General features: G+C 33.9%; 2 protein-coding genes across 2 annotated transcripts; both read left to right on the top strand.

Annotated features, from left to right (window-relative positions):
• The first annotated feature begins 1,547 nt into the window (after positions 1–1,547).
• Positions 1,548–15,486, top strand: SPARC (secreted protein, acidic, cysteine-rich). The gene is made up of 9 exons (XM_090101653.1): positions 1,548–1,680; positions 6,772–6,840; positions 7,082–7,234; positions 7,568–7,646; positions 7,881–7,996; positions 8,366–8,512; positions 8,857–9,059; positions 9,519–9,666; positions 15,130–15,486. The coding sequence occupies exons 2-9, from the start codon at positions 6,778–6,780 to the stop codon at positions 15,175–15,177; spliced, it is 957 nt and encodes a 318-aa protein (XP_089957779.1). The 5' UTR covers positions 1,548–1,680; positions 6,772–6,777; the 3' UTR covers positions 15,178–15,486.
• Positions 15,487–17,507: 2,021 nt separating this feature from the next.
• On the top strand, positions 17,508–19,930 carry His2Av (Histone H2A variant). The gene is made up of 5 exons (XM_090101652.1): positions 17,508–17,660; positions 17,804–17,881; positions 18,055–18,168; positions 19,016–19,215; positions 19,395–19,930. Exons 1-4 carry the CDS (start codon positions 17,658–17,660, stop codon positions 19,208–19,210), a joined length of 390 nt encoding a protein of 129 aa, XP_089957778.1. The 5' UTR covers positions 17,508–17,657; the 3' UTR covers positions 19,211–19,215; positions 19,395–19,930.
• The last annotated feature ends 1,625 nt before the right edge of the window (positions 19,931–21,555 follow it).

Here is a 21,555-nt window from a genome sequence, read left to right as displayed (position 1 = left end):
ATAAACTTAAAAAATGTGAGAAATACAAATTGTTTACAATTCGTTGTATTTAAGTATTTTGCAATAAAAATCATTTGGGAACCTAGATAAATACTGTCTTATTCCGAATAACAGCACAATAAAGTGGAAATATGCTCAAACTGAAAATGATTTTGGTATTACGTTTGTATGGAAAAATTGTCGTCCGCCGGCCCCTTAATATATTCTTATCCGCAACACTGCCAACATTTAAAACATATATGTATCCTATTGAATAAAGAAAATTTTACAATACTGACATGACTATAATAACCATAAACAATACACGATTGTTTTGATTAACAACATAATATAATTTATACCCATTTGCTGCCAGCACATAATTAATGATATAAGATTGTGAACATCAATATAAAGCCAAGTGTTCATATAAAGTATTTGTTGAGCAACAGTTGTTCAATGTTGCTGGCGGAGGTTGCTGGAAACTGTCTAAATGTTGGCACTGCAAGGGCGAAAACATTAAGACAGCAACTCTGCAACATGTTGAATCAACTCAAATGTTTACCAAGAATACTTTATATGAAATATTCCTCTAGAGCGATTCACTTTCTTGTCTTTCTGATTGGCCTCAATCAGACCAAGGTGCAAACGAACAAATATAAAACAGTATAGAGGTGTGTCCAAAGGAGTGACTTATTATTGAACATAGGTAAATAGGCTTCTTAAATAATATCACAACCCAAGCCGGTCCTTCGACTATACTACAAAAGACCCTGGAACGATAGCGATCATAGAAATTAATGTATATTTTCTAGCCATTAGAATTATTTCCAAATTTGTGACTAGGGGTCTTCAAATTCTTGTCAAATGTAATGGTGTAGTGTGCGTGACACGCGCGTGTGTACGTTCGTGCGTGTGACGCACACCACTGCAACAAGTTGTCCTCTGTAATAGAGATGTACTTTTTGTAACAATTCGGTTGTTTTATTTGGAAACTCCTCTCCTGTTAATTGATTCTATATAACTAAGTATTAACTCAAGATCTTTATAGAAAGTTTTTTTCAATATTTTCCAATTAACTAATAGACTCTATAACCTATACCTATTACCTACTGAGTTAAAATTAAGGATTAATAACATAATGTTAATATAATAGTAATTATTTAAAAGAATGATAACTAAGTGCAGCGTAGACAAAATTGAACAACAATTTTATCTTCGTAAGAAATATAAATAAATGATCTCATGCTAACCGTCCGGTATTGATTACAATCAATTAAAATATGTAGGACATACCGAAAGATTTAGAACTTTTTGTTGTTACATTACATTCTTTAGAAACGACCAGAAAAATTCAATTTATAATTTTAAACTTGATTCATTTTACAATTTTATCCTAATTCCTGGCTGCCTGTGAGTGTAGAATGTAGGTATAGGTATTTGCAAAATAAAAACCGTGTTCTACTAACTTTAAACTTCAAGCCATAATCAAGCATTCACAATAATAATTTAGGATCAACAATTTTTAACTAGAAAACAAGCCCAAGAAAATGGGTTACACATATAATTGCGTAGTGCGCATACGCATATATTCGGCGATCGATCAACACCTCGCACCAACGACCGAGCAGTCGCGTCGGCGGCGCGCGCTCACATTAGGAGCAGCTCCTCGACTTTACACACCCTGTGGACAGCGACAAGGTAAGTACATCGATATTACATACAAAATATATGTATGCAATATTCATTTATTTTTATTACCATTCTAAAGTGTTTATACATTACCTATTTCCCACATAAATTTTGACTTGTGTTACGTTCATTATTCAAATTAATATGGCAAAAATGAATAAAAATTAGGGACCCCAAATTCGATCCCGTTTGATAAACTGGTTTCTGGAACGTCTCCTGTGTTCTATTCAAGTTACAGGTTGTTTGAGCTTTATTGTGAGCTTTTCAAATTGGATTTAACTAGGAAAGTAATAGAGTAATTATAATAATATGTAATATACATTTAAAATTAACTAAGTACTAGTTAAATGAATAAATTTTTGAAAATGCAGAAATTAATTCGATATTTAAATAAATTAAATACATAACATGTTGTTTATGATATTTCATGCGAATGCATTTTAATTAAATACAGTCCAGAAGTCCTGTTTATTAGAAACGTAAAAATTAAATAAATCATTACTTACATAAGTAAGTAAATACGTTTAATTTAAATTATATGGAATACCTTATTCAGCACGCGAGAGGAATTTTGTTTGTATATTAGTGAAATCAAACAACAATATTATACAATATACAGGTCATTGTTTTGTGTTACTGTTTCGATTTTAATGTCTGATTTAGCGTACCTATACTAGCTTAAACTTCATAACTACGTATAAAATATTTTATGTAGGTATTACTTTGCTGGCCAGGACATTTTTGAAAATAAAATATGTACCTTATACTTTCAACTACGAATAATTAATCGGATAAATCGGAATGATTTTCAGTGATTTTTCACAATTTTCCCTTACAACACGAAGTTATTAATGATTTTTTTAATGTATGATAACTAGATGTTTACGTAAAATATATTCTGATTATTATTGTCAGGAAAACACGAAGGCATCAAAACTACATCGGCGTGCCAAGAAACGTTAATTTAAATTTCTTTCATACGTATATTCGTGAATAAATAATTTTTATTAGGTAATTATGTAGTTGCAACTGAAGTAGGCATTGTGGCAGTGATATAGGTATACAGGGCATTTCCAGACATTTATAAATGGATAGGATTAGATTTAGATTTAGACATTAAAAAAAAACTATTTCCGGCAATTTTATATATTTATTTATTTTATTTATTGAAATTATTCTTACAAATTATTACAATAACTTAAGTCTTAAGTCCCACAAAACTGCACATGCAGTTTGTCTGTGTCTAGTTACCAGCTGGCGCCTGGAACTGCAGCACCGTACTAAAAAAATGAAGCTAATTCAGGATACACCTTACAAATTATCTGATGGTACCGGCTTTCATCCACGTGAGCAAGAAACAAACATACACAAAACCCGGACAATACATAATATTATGTTTGTATTTATGTGATAGGTAGTTTTAAATCGAATGGTTCCTCTTATTATTATACAAAATATATACTTAGATAATAATTATATCTAACTGGTAGCAATAATTTAGGCCGTTATCATCGCACATCCCAATAAGTCCATATTCGCTTCAATTAACCCGTTTATCGCAGCAATGTGACACAAAAGCTGTGTTTTTAATATTTTTATCATCGAGGCGGGGTCACGACTATCAACGGACACCAGATAACTTGGCTTCCGTCCGTGCGAATAACCAACCATGTTTGCCGCGATTCACATGTGACCCAATTTTTTTAAAATTTGAGCTTTTCCTCTCATTAAAGTTATCAGAACTTGCAAAAAAGTTCAACATAAACATTGTCACGCCATAACTATAAATAGATCCAAACACATTTATGTTACAATATTTAGGTACCTACGAAGCAACAACTTATGGTTGTTGTAAAATAAAGCTATTCTTTAATTATTCAAACATTTTTAATAACTTTGTTTTTCTTAGTATATTTCATCTGGATCTAGTGTCCTCTAGGGCTCCATGTAATGCCATAGCTATAGGTAGCAAATGAATTAAAATCGTATAGTCGTGGTTTAAATCATTTTAACAGAGGACCAAAAGCTCGTTAGATGGCCACGCTATTTTAAACTGAAACCTACCTAAACCTAATATTAATGTAGATGTAGATTACCTCTAAAAGCTATTCCCTGAATAACGCATCACGGTAGACGGCACAGTTTGGATGCTGTGTTATGAGAAATCGTAAATTTTACGAGTTTCACCCAACAACGTGCGACCGGCGCACACAGCCCGCGATGCCGAGGGGTTATCGATGCCTTCATATTTATTTTAATCTATTTTAAAATATTTAACACAATCTTACTAGGTTACAAGTGCATGTTTTGAAACAATCAGTTAAAAACTTGTTATTTACGTCGCTACACTATCAACGAGTGCTGAAAGGGTTTTGTTAAAGCTCTCGTCTGTCGTAAATTCCCCATAATTATATCGTTTAGACTTTAGATAGATGGGTAATATATATTTGTATATCAACTGGAACTTGAATGGATAATTGAGAATGAAGTACCATCCATGTTAATTTAAAAATTATAGGTAGGTACAAACAATAACAAGCAAAGTAGCAATTATTCAGGCAGATATCTAATCCGGCTACCGGAAGGACACGTAATACTTGGTCAATAAGTTTGTGCCTACACAGTGGGCAGTGAGCACATCCTGATGACCTCCGCAGATGTGCGTCTGCAACTCGCATCAATATGATTAAGCACGTTTCATTTCGAAGCTTTTCATTCATCCCAACGCTGATTTATACAATGGCACCTTAACAACTTGGTAGCGTGTTAATCATATCAATTTACCCAACGTTAGAATAATCACCGAATAAAAACGGATTTATATTTCAATAAATTAGGTAATAATTCCTGAAGTCAAAAATAAAATATTTAGAATGCTTATTTTGTTAGACCTATTGATAAACGGTTAAACGTTAAAGAATAACAAAGTAGGGTAGGTAAGTACTTGGGAATTAATTTTATTTTTTTTCTGCTGTGGAACTTCTATTCTAGAAAATGTTTTACTAATTCAGCGTACTCGCCTTGAGTATCTAGAGTAACTCTCAATCTATTTCCAATATAGTTCAATTTCGTGGTGCAGATGATGCCCCGCCGCAGTTGACACGCTGACCGTCTGCAAGTGGAAATGCCTCTAGGGCTCGTATATCAATAATTCAATGACAATGATCATTCCAACGCTGTCATTGAATTAAATTGCGAGGTGACCGTTTATTGTGATTTGGGTCAATAGAAACAAATGATACGCGCCTTCGTCACCACCAATTACTCTATGGTCCAATTTCTTTCTCTTCGCATACGCAAATGGGTCGAATGAATAGAATTCGAATTATGGGATGCCTTTATAATTAAACCATAATAAAGATGTACCGCAATTTTTTATGATGTTTTGATTATTCAGCCAATATTAAACCTACTTATCAGTAAAGAACTTACGCTACTTGAAGAACTTGCAAAACATGTAACTACTCAAGATTTCTTCGTATCGTTTTTTCAATTGAATTCGTTTGTCGACCAAAACAAAATATTGCTGAAGGAATACATTCATAAGCTGCGGATCAGCATTAATAGAGTTAGCATCTGTGAGTGACATCATCGCAAGTTCGCAAAAGTTCAGAACGTGACCTAGTTACTGAAGCCATCATTTAATGTTTACTGCATACCTGACGGGCAATAGATATGCAAAATTTTTATTTGTATTGAAAAGCATTATCGTAAACTTACTGCATGCTGTGCAGGTGGCGCTTATCATTGAACTGAGTCGCAAAGACATATTATGAACTAGAAAAACTTATTGCTTTAATATTTACAATACATACTTAGATTTTCTTTAATCATTAATCATAATATGTTATTACTTACTGTGAAATAAAAATAGTTAATGTAAAATTAACAAAGTGTCAAATATATATTTTTTAATCTCCAGTTTTTATAAGCAATATATAACCATTGTAAGACGTTTAAGCACTTTCTTCACATTAGTCATAGGAAACGTGATAGTGTGGGGTCACTCGGCAGGTCGGCGGACACTGAACTTGCAAGACGAGCGGGTGCGATGCCCCTCGATACTGCTGACTGGCGACATCCACGTGGTGATCGTTAACGTCATTATATTTACACCAGTCCATATAAGTCCTATCACCTTACATTCTAACCCTATTCTAACTGTGCGAATGATCTTTCAATTGCACCCTAAATCTTTTAAAAGAGTAGGTAGTAAGCTACCTACCTACTGGGCAAGGTAGTAACAATCCTGAATTGCGCTCAAAATAAATTAGACAATAGCTGCTAAATGATGTTACGTGTAAGTGCAGTGTACAGCTGCCCTAGTTAAACATTGTATAAACATAGGATTACTGCTTTGGCCGGAAGCGAAACACCTCGATACAAGTCGTAAAAGCTCAGACAAATACTTGGCGGAAAATTAACTCGCACCTATAAACTATTTATTGTGGTGAACGATATTACTAAAATATATGTTTGCATATTTTTAAAGAATATTTGCTTCACGGAATATATGAATCGGATGTTAAATTAATTACAATGGTCGGAAATATGAATTAATGTCTCATTATTAAATACACCGGTTTAGCAAATAAATCTGCATTTATTTAAACGTAAAATCGGTTTGTGTACGGCCTATGCATAGTTATTCAAACCTGAAAATTCCTTGACCTGAAAATTTTTCTAAATTTTCATCCATAGTTACAACCATAATATGCCTCAGTTGTGTAGCGTTGCAAAGAACTGCAGCAGGCAGCAACTTAGTCATTTAATTTTATCGTTTTGAAATATTTAATACCTATGTACAAACAAGCTGCAGTTATAAAAATTATCGCTCCTGTCCCATTGCGTCATTATCGACATAATAATATGTATATTGTTATATCTACTGTCCTGCCTCGTTATGTTGCAATTGATTCCTAGAAGCTGCGGAGTGATTCATTGCAAAATTTACGACTGAACCAATTCAAGAGCGATTGCAGATTACTTTGCTATCTTTTATAAAATTACGAGTGAGGATAATTTTCATAATAATAAAATCAACTGAATATTCTGGTATCCTTATTTTGAATTCCAATAAACGATTGATATCTATTGCAGGATAAGATGAGGGGCCACCTGCTGTTGCTGACCTTAATGGTCGCAGTTATCTGCTCCACTGAAGCAGTTGTAAGTTATTGTTGTTGAGTTTTATAAAATTATTTTCGTTATAATCTGTTTAAAATATCTCGTAGGCACTTTTCAACACGCTTTTATTAGCTTCAACTGATTTTGACCAATTTTAAAGGGACAGATTTAATTAAAACTTTCTACACATCGGTGACAATACAATAATTTCATGAGTTTAAGCGTATTTTTGCTATATTTATAACGATCATATGTAAGTAAATAAATGAATATGTGGTGACAGCGGCGGCGGCACCGTCGGCTGCGCACGACGACGACGACCGAGCCGGCCATGCTGGCGGCGGCGCGGCTGTTCCCGCCCGCGCACCGCGCCGACAGCGAGGCCGAGCACATCGAGCTCGCCATGGCCGAGAAGCTGGACGAGAAGCGCTTCCAGGTGAGTTCACTGATATGTGTCAATATTTTTGATGGCAAAGCCGGTTGGAAGCTGCAGCCTAGCATTCACTACTGTATACACTGCGAACCGAGTTCCGAACCGAACCCATCCGTGGACAAATCCATCATCTTATACACATTACACAAATGCGGCGAACGCGTCGTAGGTACATTCACACGCAGATCCGCGTATGGGCGCGCCAAAAAATGGTAGTCATGAAAAGCTAATTTTATAAATTAAGTAATTCATCAATCATAGATATTTTTGGCAAGACCCATTATTTTATTTCATTCTTCATTAAAACACATTTGCTCAAGTGATAATATTTTTCAGGAATCAGAAAAAGCACGCGTAAATGAATTAATGAATGAAAACTCCAATGAAGAAAATGACAACGAAGTGTTCATGGATGGTGAGAACAAAAATTATAATTAACATCCTTTAACTTTTTTAAATCGGAATTATATAAGTGTATATTTTAAAATTTTACTGCTGCATCTCATCTCTTACAAATCACCTTTATAGAACGATGATGTAAAATAGAAAAACCATCTGCAATATATTCCAATATTGATTCACATTATTATCTGTATACATTGTATAAACGTATACATTATTTTTATCATATCTTGCGTGTTACCAATAGACCCGTGCCTGAAAGTGCACTGCAGCGCCGGGCGCGTGTGCGAGATCGACGAGCACGGCGACGCGGTCTGCAACTGCATCAAGGAGTGCCCCTACGAGACTGACTCTAGGAGAAAGGTCTGTTTTTGTAACATCATTACATAATATTATTAACAAACTTCTATTAAAATTTAAATGATCTAGAAATTAAAGACTTTTTAACGGATTTTAAAAGCGATTTATTCATTATAATTTTTTTTCCCGACGTGGTCTGGTCTTTAATTTCTAAATGTATATTAGGTACTCGCGTAAAATCAAACACTAGAAAATACTATCAAGAAAACTGCCTGATACACGCACAGGCAGAGTTTTGCTTCGGACTACTTTAAATTGAGACTATGATTGTGTGCAGTTGTATGTTTATATTTTAAGTCAATAATGAAATTACTTTCATACTTTTTTTTTGCTTTATGATGTTTATATTATCATTACATGGTTTTTCGCCAGGTGTGCACCCAAAACAACGAGACCTGGTCATCGGACTGCGAGGTGTACCGCCAGCGGTGCCTGTGCCTCGACAACTCGGAGCTGTGCAGAGGACCCGAGTACCACCACGTGCAGATTGAATACTACGGCGCCTGCCGTGAAATGCCGGTATGTTATAACGTTTTACATGTTAAAACTGACCTTTAGGATGAACATTAAAGTTAACTTATAGTTTTTTTTAATTCAGTAAGAGATTCCGATACAACGATAATTTACAGTCTTCTAATTACATAATATTATATAATTATAATTTATTTAGCTCCATTCTGAGATATGATTTACTTATTATTTCTTTACATTTTTCAGTTAGGCCAGCCACTTTTGCTTATAACTTTGCTTTTGCTTATATTTTTCGTGGTCAAGCGCTTCCCTATCCGACTATAATTCTTTGCCAATTTAGCTCTAAGCAAACCCTTGTATCATGTGCTATATCCCGTATTGTGTGTGTGCAGGAGTGCACGGAGAGCGAGATGTCGGACTTCCCGCGGCGCATGCGCGACTGGCTGTTCAACATCATGCGCGACATGGCCGAGCGCCGCGAGCTCACGCCGCACTTCCTGCGCATGGAGCGCGAGGCCGAGTCCAACCTCACGCGCCGCTGGACCAACGCCGCCATCTGGAAGTGGTGCGACCTCGACACGCACGACAACGACCGGTCAGTTCTTGTGCTCACCACGATAATAGATGTGCATAGTCCTTCCTAGTCAGGAATATTCAGTTATAATGACTGCTGTTCACTTCACCAGTCCGAGATATAAAGAAACGATAAGTAACGAGAATGTTGTCTAATACATTTAAATAGTAAGCTGAAATGTACGAATCATCAATCAGGGTACATTGGGTATCATAAAATAACAAATTCTTAAAGTTATTATATAACTGTTTTAATTAACAATACATAAATAGTTACTTACGTAACTACTTACTTACCACAGCGTCCTTTCGTAGTAATCTTTACTAATAAATATACTAATCTAAATCTATGCTTTCATCCAAATACAATCAGCACTATATACGCGACAACAAAATATACGTTCACGTATGTATACGCCCGCATGCGTATATATGTGTGCGTACGTGTATGTAATTCTCTACAACACATGTCTGTGTGCAGGTTCGTGTCCCGGCACGAGCTGTTCCCGATCCGCGCGCCGCTGATGGCGCTGGAGCACTGCATCGCGCCGTTCCTGGACCGCTGCGACGACGACAACGACCACCGCATCACGCTCGCCGAGTGGGGCAAGTGCTTGCAGCTCGATGAGGTACGTGCTGCAGCTTATATATATATGTATAATATATCTTATTCGATAACGTCATTATTCACTGTCTACCCCCTATTATTGGTTTTTTTTGTCCTCTTTTACATGAATTATATTTTCATAGCTCCATTCTTCAGATATAGTATTACCATGTAGTTTCCCTAACGTACTAGGTAGTGTCGCACTTTAAGATTTATATCGATTGTTTTTACTCGATTCGAATTTTAAAACCGTTATCTATAGCCTACGCATCCCTACCGCTCCAGTGAATTGCTCATTCCTTTTTAGTGCGCGGTAGTGAACGCACGTCGCTTAAAATTACATTTCAAATATGCCGAAAAGAAAGGCGGAAGACAAAATTAAGCGGTATAAAGAAAAAATAAAACGTTTAGAAGAGAAAACGAAAGGGCGTAAACATCGCCGTAATATTATAAATTCGGACTCAGAGAGTGATATCGAAAACCAAGGTAAGCAATTTTTAATTTTACAAGTGTTAACGAATTAATAATAATGTGTGCAATACAGTGTCTATAAGTCTGCCTGGAGGGTAACCGCGAGTTATACACGATGGTTAGACATGACACAAAAATTTAAGCCTGGAGGTTGACTGCGAGTCATACACGAAGGCATAATACATACAATGTACATTATGAGCATTTGACGAATACAAAAACTTTATTTTTATAATTATATAAACCTAATGTAAAACAACAAAGATTCATAAGATATTATAATAATAAGATATTATTTTTTATTTTAAAACTACCTCCAAAAAAAAAAAAAAAAAAAGTTATTTAAATTTTAACCTTATACTTTCAGATATCCAAATACCCGAAAATGATAATATTGAGGGAGTTGAGATTATGCACCATGATTACCCTAATATACAGGATGAATCATTACCGATGATACCGGTTGACATACCGTTAGCGAGTACATCAGTTATAGGCGACCCATTGTTATCGCAAAGATGCATGGACGGAGAAAGTAAAAATGATGGCGAATTATCTGAAACTCCAAATCCTCCACAAGACCAAATTAATACGGGTCCAGAATCCTCAAATGAATTACATATAGAACTTGATCCAGAAATACGTCTTGCATTGGGGGACCCCATTGAAGACAGTCCTAAATATGGACCCAATATTCACAGCGACTTGACACAGCGCTGGTTGCCTATATTAAAGAAAGGATTGACCAAAGAAGTTAAAGAAAACTTGTTGAAGGAATATCATATTCCAGGTAACTGCAAATTACTAAAATCACCCAGTTTAAACCCCGAGATAGCCGCTGCTGTCGCAGAAGCAGTTCGGAGTAGGGATAAAAAGATGGAAGTAAAACAAAACCAATTAGGCTTTGCTATTACTGCTATTTCAAGAGCTATGGAAACCATCATTAATGATGGAAATAAAATTACTGCTATAAAACATCTTTCTAATGGTTGTAGAATTTTGACAGATCTACATTATACAGAAACACAAATTCGTACTAAATGTATTACTCCGTGTCTAGATAAATCTATACTGAACATAATCCAAGAAGAGGAAAGAGACGAATTCTTATTTGGTAGTCAATTGTCGGAAAAAATAAAGGCTGCAAAAGCCATTGAAAAACAAGGCTCACAAATTAAAAGAAGCATACCGCAACGAAATAATCAAGCACAATCAACAAAAGGCAGATACACGGGAAACTGGCCACCTCCTCCTCGATATGCCTCGTCGTCGAGCAGGGGGGGGCGCGGAGCATACATGACGAGCAGATTACATCCGAACAGACAATTTCGCCCTCAAGCAGCGCAGCTGCCGCCACCGCAGTCGCAGGCGAAGCCAGCAACCAGACAACGTGCCCCAACACGTCAGTAGTTCAGGTACATGCAGGTCGATTAACTTTTTATTATGATTGTTGGCTACACATAACAAAAAATAAAACCGTGTTAGATTATATTTTAAATGGCTATCGTATACCATTAATAAATAATGTTTTACGGCCGTATATACCAAATAAATCTGTATCATATAAAGAAAAACAAAAAATTCAACTTGCCATTAATAACCTTCTTGACTTAGGAGCTATTTCTGTATGCGAAAAACGCACTGAACAATTTCTTTCACCGATTTTTTTGATTCCAAAACCTAATGGGACAGATCGTTTTATTTTAAATTTAAAATATTTCAATAAATATGTAGAAAACGAACATTTTAAGATGGAGGATTATAGAAGTGTATGTACTTTATTATCAAAGAACAGTTACATGGCTAGTATTGATTTGAAAGAGTCATATTTATTAGTTCCTATACACCCAGAACATAAAAAGTATTTAAGGTTTCAGAATGAAGACGATTCACAAAATTTAATCACATATGAATTTAATGCAATCCCTTACGGCCTATCATCAGCACCTAGAACATTTACAAAAATTATGAAGGAAGTAATCGGTTACTTAAGGAAACGTGGTTTTAGTTCAGTAACATATTTAGATGATACCTTGTGTATCGAGAATTCTTACGAAAAATGTCTTTTGAATGTAAATGAAACTGTGAGAATCCTCGAATGTTTAGGTTTTATCATAAATTTCGAAAAGAGCTCGTTAGAACCAAAACGAACATGCAAATTTTTAGGTTATATGTTTGACACAGAAAATATGACTATGTACTTACCAGAAAACAAACAAGGTCATATATTACATTTAGTGAAAAAATTCAAAACATTACATAAATGTACCATTCGAGAATTCTCTCAATTTATAGGTGTGTTAACAGCCGCATGCCCGGCAATTAAATATAGTTGGTTATACACAAAGAAATTTGAAAGGGAAAAGTATCTCGCCCTCAAAAAATCTAACAATAATTACGATTCAATTATGAGACTGTCAAATAACATTTTACCAGATTTAAATTGGTGGGAAAGTAATATTTTAATATCTAAAAGCTTTATTACGCCTCCGATATACAAATTGACAATTTTCACGGACGCGTCAAGGTCAGGCTGGGGTGCTGTCTGCAATAATATGCGCGCTAATGGCCACTGGAAAGAAAGTGAGCTAAAATATCACATTAATTATTTAGAGCTTAAAGCAGCATTTTTTGGCCTTAAATGTTTTGCCTATAATGTTACCAATTGCGCTATATTGATGCGAATCGACAACACAACGGCTATTAGTTATATCAACAGAATGGGTGGTATACAATTCCCACACCTTAATGAATTAACGAGATCCATTTGGCAGTGGTGCGAAGAACGCGACTTGTGGTTATTTGCATCTTATATCAACTCCAAAGAAAATAAAGAAGCTGACACCGAATCACGCAGAATTAATCCCGACACTGAAATAGAACTATGTTCGAATGCTTTTCAAAAAATCATTAATAAACTAGGTAAAGTTGATATAGATTTGTTTGCATCTCGCACCAATGCCAAATGTAGGGTATACGTTTCCTGGAGACCAGACCCAGATGCACTTACGGTTGATGCTTTTACAATATCATGGTCAAAATATTATTTTTACTGTTTTCCCCCTTTTGCAATAATTCAAAAATGTTTACAAAAAATTGTCAGCGAAAGGTCTACTGGAATTTTAGTTTTTCCTTATTGGCCCACCCAAGTGTGGTTTCCTTTGTTGAGCAATATTATAATATCAGATATTATTTTTCTAAAAAATGCAATTCGGTCAGATTACAGGCTACATCTTCCCACGCAGACTATCCTGGCAGCAGCCATTGTCTCCGGGAAGCCTTCATAAAACAAGGCATTCCATCAGAAGCGATATATCTAATGGTCTCTTCGTTGGCGGAAAACACTATTAAACAATATAACACATCGTTCAAACTTTGGTGGAATCATTGTTTAACCAATCATATAAACTACTTAGAAGCACCAAAATCAGAGGTAATTTTATTTCTTACTAAGCAATATGAGAATGGAGCTTCATATGGCACATTAAATAGCCATCGTTCAGCTATATCACTGCTGCTAGGCAATAATATAGGTTCTGATGTACAAGTGACACGGTTACTAAAAGGAGTCTTCAAATGTAGACCTAATATACCTAAATATAACACCATATGGGATCCACAAGTAACTTTAGACTTTATGGATAAATGGTTCCCTCATACAAATTTATCATTATGTCAACTTTCAAAAAAGTTGGCAACTCTTTTGGCCCTATGTACAGCACATCGCGTACAAACATTGTCTTTAATAAAAACTAATAATATTGTAGTTCAAAAAAATCAAATTATTATAACCATTACAAATTTAATTAAAACCTCTGCTATCAATCGCGAGCAGCCAACCTTAGTCATACCCTATTTCACTGACAAACCTAGCATTTGTCCTGCAAAATGTTTAGAAGATTACCTAGAAATTACTAAAAATATTAGAAATGGTTCTTCAAACTTATTTGTAACTTACAAACGTCCCCATAAGCCGGTGACGTCACAAACCATCAGTCGATGGATTAAAAGTATGTTAGCAGAGAGTGGCATTGACGTGACGAAATTTAGCGCTCATAGCACACGTCACGCCTCAACATCGGCCGCCCGCGCCGCAGGCGTATCCATAGACTCAATACGCAAAACAGCTGGATGGACGGCTTCATCACAGACGTTTGCAAAATTTTATAATCGTCCCATTATTTCACAAGAGGTAGCTAGGTCTGTCTTTGATAATGGTATTGACTAAGGTTGATTGATTATATAAAAATTGTATAAAATTATTGGAGATTGTTATTTATTTTGATTGTTATATTGATTGTTATATTTATTTTGATTGTTATATTTATTTTGATTGTTATATTGATTTGGAAGTTATTAAAATAAAAAATCATTTTGGTTTCAATAAGCTGTGTTTTATTTTATTTTATTTTATACGATTCCTACCAAAACTTTTAGAAAATATCTATTCATTACTTCAGTTCTCTGAACATCTACATGGTAATACTATATCTGAAGAATGGAGCTATGAAAATATAATATATGATCAAACGAACTTCTAGAAGGAAGTTCGATCATTATTATATGAATAGCTCCATTCGAAGATATAAGAACCCACCCACCTCAACCCTTTGTAAAAGTTTTGGTATCTCTAAAAAGAATGAGCAATTCACTGGAGCGGTAGGGATGCGTAGGCTATAGATAACGGTTTTAAAATTCGAATCGAGTAAAAACAATCGATATAAATCTTAAAGTGCGACACTACCTAGTACGTTAGGGAAACTACATGGTAATACTATATCTTCGAATGGAGCTATTCATATAATAATGATCGAACTTCCTTCTAGAAGTTCGTTTGATCATATATTTTATAGCGTATTCTGTTTTACTGCTTATCTAAATTATTTTACTTATTTTAGTATCAAGCTAAATCCTAAATTTGATGAAATTTTATTCCCATTTAATATGACACATTCGCAATTTTCATAACAATACAAACACACAACAAATACTTCAAATTTTATTTTATTTTTAGTATGAGCTGGAAGACCGTTGCGACGAGTTGTCGGACGACGCGCTGTGAGGGGCCGCTGATCCTCACTTACAACACTAGTGTACAAAACCTTATCATAAGCTGAATGCCTCTAGCTTTACTCACTCTAGAATACACTTATTGCATTTACTTATTAGTTTATTAATTGTATAAAACTTAAATAAAGAATAGCAATGAACAAACCGAATATTTCCTTTGTAAAAATTTTAATTAACATTATGTTTACTGTCTTCTCAACGATCACTGAAATCACTGTGATTATGGAAACCAAAAATTTGTAATTAAACTTATACATGTTATGTTACTTAAGTATTTTAATAAATTTTACTACTTACCAAATTGTTTTTTATTCATAGTAAGTTGTTGTTTCTTATTTTATTCTTGCTGAAAGCTATTACAATGCTTTTACATATTATTGTGAAAAAAAATTTACGTACTTTATACAATCAGACTCACAATCGCCTATTAATTTAGTGTTTAATAAAACGTTCATTGAAATCAACACGTTATTTTAGGCAATAATGTTCAAAATTTATTGTAACGCTCATTAAACAACTGTAGTCAAAGTACTGCTGCGGTTTTGAAAAAACTGAACCCATGTAGGATTACTTTGTTCTCTGCCTGTCTGTATGTCTGTCAAGACCCTTTTTCTTATAGTAATCAAGCAGAAATTTATATTGAAGCCCTTGAAGCTGTGAAAAAATCAAACTTATAATATGAGCCAAATTAAAACATAATAGGTTTGTTTGGAGCCTCGGTGCACGAGTCAACCTCGCACTTCGCCGATTTTGAGAAAGTTCTGGCGCGTTGTGAGTAAAATTTCAAGGTTGTGTCATGAGTCATGACTATAGCGCTACGTCATGGAGTAAGGCGACGATTTTGGTATCTTTGAACCTTGCCCAAAAAGTCTCACTTCTGACACGTGTGTTCGGTACACACGCTCTTATTTCAACTTATTCAATAGCATAAAAAATAAATAAGTAGGTGCTTATTTTGTTATTATTCCATTATTAATTAATGCCTAGCAGCTGTACTGGGCTACTTAACCTTATTGGAATTTATCACGGGTAGTGGGGCGCCGCGCCAGCGCGGCCCGGTCATTTCAAAACTATGTAATTGTGTATTATCTGGCAAGCAAAATCTCCTGACCTAAGAGTATTAATTAATTTGCATGATGTAAAGAAATAAAGTCTCAAGCATAGCGCAAGCGCATTTAAAATTACAAGGGTTAAAACTTAAAACCGTATTTTTAAATCTATGTTTGTTATGGGTTAAGAGGAGGCTCCCTAAATTTTATGTGAATATGCATTAATCTTGCATTAATATTCTGAAACAGTCACACATACCTACAATCAAAATGGAACTTTAGTAGATTTATTGGGTCTTTTTCTTTCCATGCACAAGACAGTTACGTAATTGCTTACGTAATTGTAACATTTTCGCTCGATTCATTTTTTTATTCAAAAATTATGCCCTTTTTAAGGATTATTAAATTTTTTTAAAGATTTACTTGGACTTTATGTCTAAAATAAATGTAAACAGTAAGAAAATACAGTTTACTATGCAATCCCAAGATATTTTTTCTCTAGATCAATTATTATTTATTACTTTAGGAGCCTCCTCTTAAAATGAATATATTCCAGTCGGCATGTCAATCATGGGTAGGTTCTACTAATGGTACTCGAGCCTCGAGGATGTTTATTGTACATATTGTATGTATTTTGTTCTAAGTAATATAACGACATTTTTTAATTGAGGTGTCGAGAAAATATAAGGTGCCCTGTTATACATTATACTCTTTGATATAAGGACAGACAGACGCGGCGGAAGACAACTTTCTTTACATTTTACAATAACTTCTGTCATTTTTAAAGTCGCTTTTTAAATAACTTTCTAAGTATATTATACATTACTACAGGACCTCACATTTTACACAGCATAGGTATCTTTTATTTTTTAATATCACTATTTAGTTCAAAATTATGCAATATTTAGAAATATTTCCTCAACAAATTTTGAGTTGTTGGGAAATAAATTTAATATTTTATTTTATACAAAAGAGTAAATCTCTATTAATTGAGGCCGTTCTGATTATAATATTAAAATTTACTTTATTTTTCAAATAGTGAAGTTAATTTAAATAGAAAAAGAAATTATTATAATAATCATGAAAAATCTTGTTAAAAATATTTTCTTTGCTAATTTTAGCATCTGTGCTACAAAACATCATCCTTGACTTTGACAATCATTGTCATAATGCAGTAGTGTTCGTTTAAGCCACTATTTGGCTTGGCAGCACTGAGCTAACCCGCCATTTTGAAGCACGCTTATTGGTATGCTTGGTCGATTTACGTCCTACGCAGTTTCCGCTTACTGTTGTTAGGTTGGCCAGCCTGTAAAAATTTCATCAAATAGCGCGGCGCTGCCATCTTTGTCTTGTCGATTTGGCTTGGCGCCTTTCCTGTGTTGGTTATTCTCAGTAGTGGTGATAGTGTGTTACACGTTTCAAAATGGTGAGTTTTGCAAGATTTTGTGAAAAATAGTTGGTGTTGTGTTTATTCTTTTACTTATTTCGGTGGACAATGTTGTGATTTACTTACTGGCAAAGTTTCAGCTTCGTACGACTAAATTAAATAGGTTTTTTCACGATTTTTAGGCTGGAGGTAAAGCTGGTAAAGATTCTGGTAAAGCTAAAGCGAAGGCGGTCTCAAGATCAGCAAGAGCAGGGCTACAGGTATGTTAATACACCATTTTAAATTATTTTATGATTTTACAAAGCATTAAATAAAGAAATCAATGTATTTTTACATATTTGATAAAATTAAATAATACGTATGACCGAATCAGTATGGCGGCTTTTTCTGTGAAGTGCTAAATCGATGATAACAAAAATGTTAATAATTTCAGTTTCCAGTTGGAAGAATTCATCGGCATTTAAAAAACAGAACGACAAGCCATGGACGCGTTGGAGCTACAGCAGCGGTATATTCTGCTGCTATTCTCGAATATCTTACGGCTGAGGTAAGCGACGCCTTATCAATATGGCGGCTGGGAATATAACAATTCTAATGTTATAATTCTAGCGTTTTCTAGAAATTTTCCCTTTGTTTTTGCATTTGTTATGTTCCGTTATATTACATTTCCATATTTTTTTACAAATTTATGTTAATTATTATAATGTTCTATTGACATTAATTTTGGCGGGAAATTAGTTCGTTTGTATACACTTTACATATAAATATATAATTACTTTGTCGTTATTAGAAATCATTTTCTAATGATAATTACAAAGCCATTTATTGAAAAATTTGCAATAGTTTATTTATACTAGTCATTAATAATTAAAACGTCTACTTATTTCATCACTTTGTGTTATTATTACTCGATAAATAAAATTGGCGCCAACATTGCTTTCTCCAATCTATTATTATAAATTATTATTGTTCTTACTCTTAATAATAAGATGAATGGAGTGGTTTTTGTGTTTACGATAAATATATATGTAGTTCAGGAATCAGGATGCAAAATGCAATGCTATTTTGATTTATTGATGTAATGACCTATGTCAGTTAAACAAATACTATGTAGGTACATAAAAATTTTAGTTTAGTTTAGTCATATTTTTATATTGAACTGATTGTTATCATGGTTTTTATAATTTATATAATATTAAATACTTACCTATAATAATGTTAAAATTACATCCAATGAATGTGTTGTCACAAATGCAAGTTTAATTGCATTTGTAAGAAGTAAATCAATGCTATTAAATTATTGTTTATCGTAACAAAAGCATATTTAAATAAAATATCTGATAGGTATTTCAATTGTTTTTATAAAAATGAAACCATTATTTATTTCATCCTAGGTTTTGGAGTTGGCTGGCAATGCATCAAAGGATCTTAAGGTGAAGCGCATCACTCCCCGGCACTTGCAGCTGGCCATCAGAGGAGACGAGGAGTTGGACAGTCTCATCAAAGCCACCATCGCTGGGGGTGGTGTCATCCCTCACATTCACAAGTCTCTCATCGGCAAAAAGGGAGGCCCTGGTGCTCCAGTCTAATAAAGGTACTACTCCATTATAACACTACTTTTAATTATTTGTATTACAAGGAAACATTTTCTCTTGGTTTTATTTGTATCTTTCATAAATGTAGATTTTAATGTGTAAATGTTTTATATTTAATCTTGCTGCTATAAAGTTTGTTTTCAGCCATGTTATTTCATAATAATCTTGTTTGTTTCAGTGTATAGCAAGAATTTCCGCATTGCATTTCACGTTGGGTACATTATCAGCATTGTAAAATTCATCACGCATTGGTTAATAGTTATTAGTGATGTGGACAGTGGAGTGACTTCATTGAACTGTCGGTCTGGACTAACTTGTAGCATAAGGCATAGAATATTTAGCTTAAGGAGATTTAAATATGATTGTATTAGGATTAAGTTTTATTTCCTCTGTTCATGATGGGAATGTTTTATTTAGTAAGCATTGTGTTCTACTTTGACTTATAAAATTTGTTGTTGCGAGCCTCGGCGGGGATCTGTTGTTATATCCCTGTCGCCAGCTGCATTGACATAATTTTATTACAATATAACTTTATCTACATTTTTTGTTTGTAAGCTATAAGCTATTTAACATAATTTGCAGCATTTTGTAATTTTTTTAAGACAAATTGTAATAAGCAATGGTATATTGTTTGTAATTTGGTATGATTGAACTGTTACAAGTTGTAAGAAATGTATTTTGATCTTTAAAATATATTGGAAAACAATTAAATAATTTTGTCTACTTCATTTCTATTCCTCTCTATTTTAGTATAGTAGTAGACTCACAATAAACTGATTTATTACTATCATCAATAACTACGGGAATGCATTAATATTTAAATACATATAACCAGATTTGTTTTCACAAATCCATAATCTTTTATTTTATTTATTATCTTAATACTAGCTGTGCCCTACGGTTTTACCCGCAGTGCTCCACTCCTGTTGGTCTTAGCGTGATGATATTATTTAGCCTATTGCCTTCCTCGATAATTGGGCTAACACCGAAAGAATTTTTCAAATCGGACCAGTATTTCCTGAGATTAGCACGTTCAAACAAACAAACTATTCAGCTTTATAATATTAGTATAGATGAGTATATAATACCATTGTATTATATTTACAGGGGTAATAATTATTTTGGAGTTATCATAAAAATTTGAATTCAATCAACTTATTATTTATAAATCAACTTGTTTCGCTGGGTGACTAAAATAATTAAGTGCCTATGCCACGCCTATGCATACATACATTTTATCACAGCATTTTATAAATTATAGTAATTATAATAGACTAGCTAGGCATTTGTTGCGGTTTGACGAGGGATAAAAAAGCCTGTTACATAGGTACTCCTGAATAGTGCATTCGAAGATTACAAACTAGCTCTTTATTAGCGATGGCGAATCCGTTTAAAATATGATATATTTTACAGTACACATTTTTCAAACAAATGAGTAGGTACCTAAACTAAATGATAAACTATTTTCAGCCTGAACTGCTGTAGGTACTGATTTGGATGGTTTTTGTTCAAGACGTAATCCTTAGTTCCTAAGTAGTTGATATAAATTTGTATGGAGTCCATCCAAAAGACATGATTAATTTTATCATTGTAATTAAATTATCCTTAATAATATTCTTCTTATCTATGAACTTCCTAATTATTATTATAAAAGCGAAATTTATTTTGTTTGTGTGTCTGTCTCTTGACGCCTACACCATTGAACCGATTTGGATGAAACATCGTGCAAAGTATTTTGAGATCTGAGAAAGGACATGATACCTATTACCTACCGAAAATCCCACGTGAATTAGAATTGTGCGAGTAAAATCCCGGGACTGTAATATATATTTCCGACTATGCGTATGCGGGCGAAAGCAGTAGTTGTGTATAATATTTTTTTAGAAAAGCAAGTATAATATATATTTATATATGTTATTTTGTAGGTATTTATCACTGATCAAAATGTTATGTGATAGGAATGTAATGTTGAAATAAAATGTTCAGCAGTTCAAGTGTGGTGTGTCCGTAACATTCTGGTTAAGGCTGGTAACTGGCCTATCAAGATTATATTTCAGATGATTAAAAACAGTGATAATACAAAAGTGCTTTGTAATAAATATACGAATTCGAATTAATAATGAAATTAGATGTATATTATGTAAAATCCTTAGTAAAATCACTGTAAAATCTTGTAAATTATATGCCTGTAGCAAACGTCAAATAAATGTCAGGCTGTATGGTTTTAAACCTTTGCTTCTTTATATGAAAAATCTTGGTTTTTGACATTATATCATTATATCATAGATGACTGTGTAACAGCGTTCCCAACCGTACGATAATTATCGTACAAACACGAT

The sequence above is a fragment of the Colias eurytheme genome, chromosome 5 (genome assembly GCF_061535395.1).
Source record: "Colias eurytheme isolate Ceu_HAF_F1 chromosome 5, ilColEury1 Martin Lab GWU primary, whole genome shotgun sequence".
In the NCBI taxonomy this organism is placed as follows: domain Eukaryota; kingdom Metazoa; phylum Arthropoda; class Insecta; order Lepidoptera; family Pieridae; genus Colias; species Colias eurytheme.
This window is presented reverse-complemented; position numbering and strand designations above follow the sequence as displayed.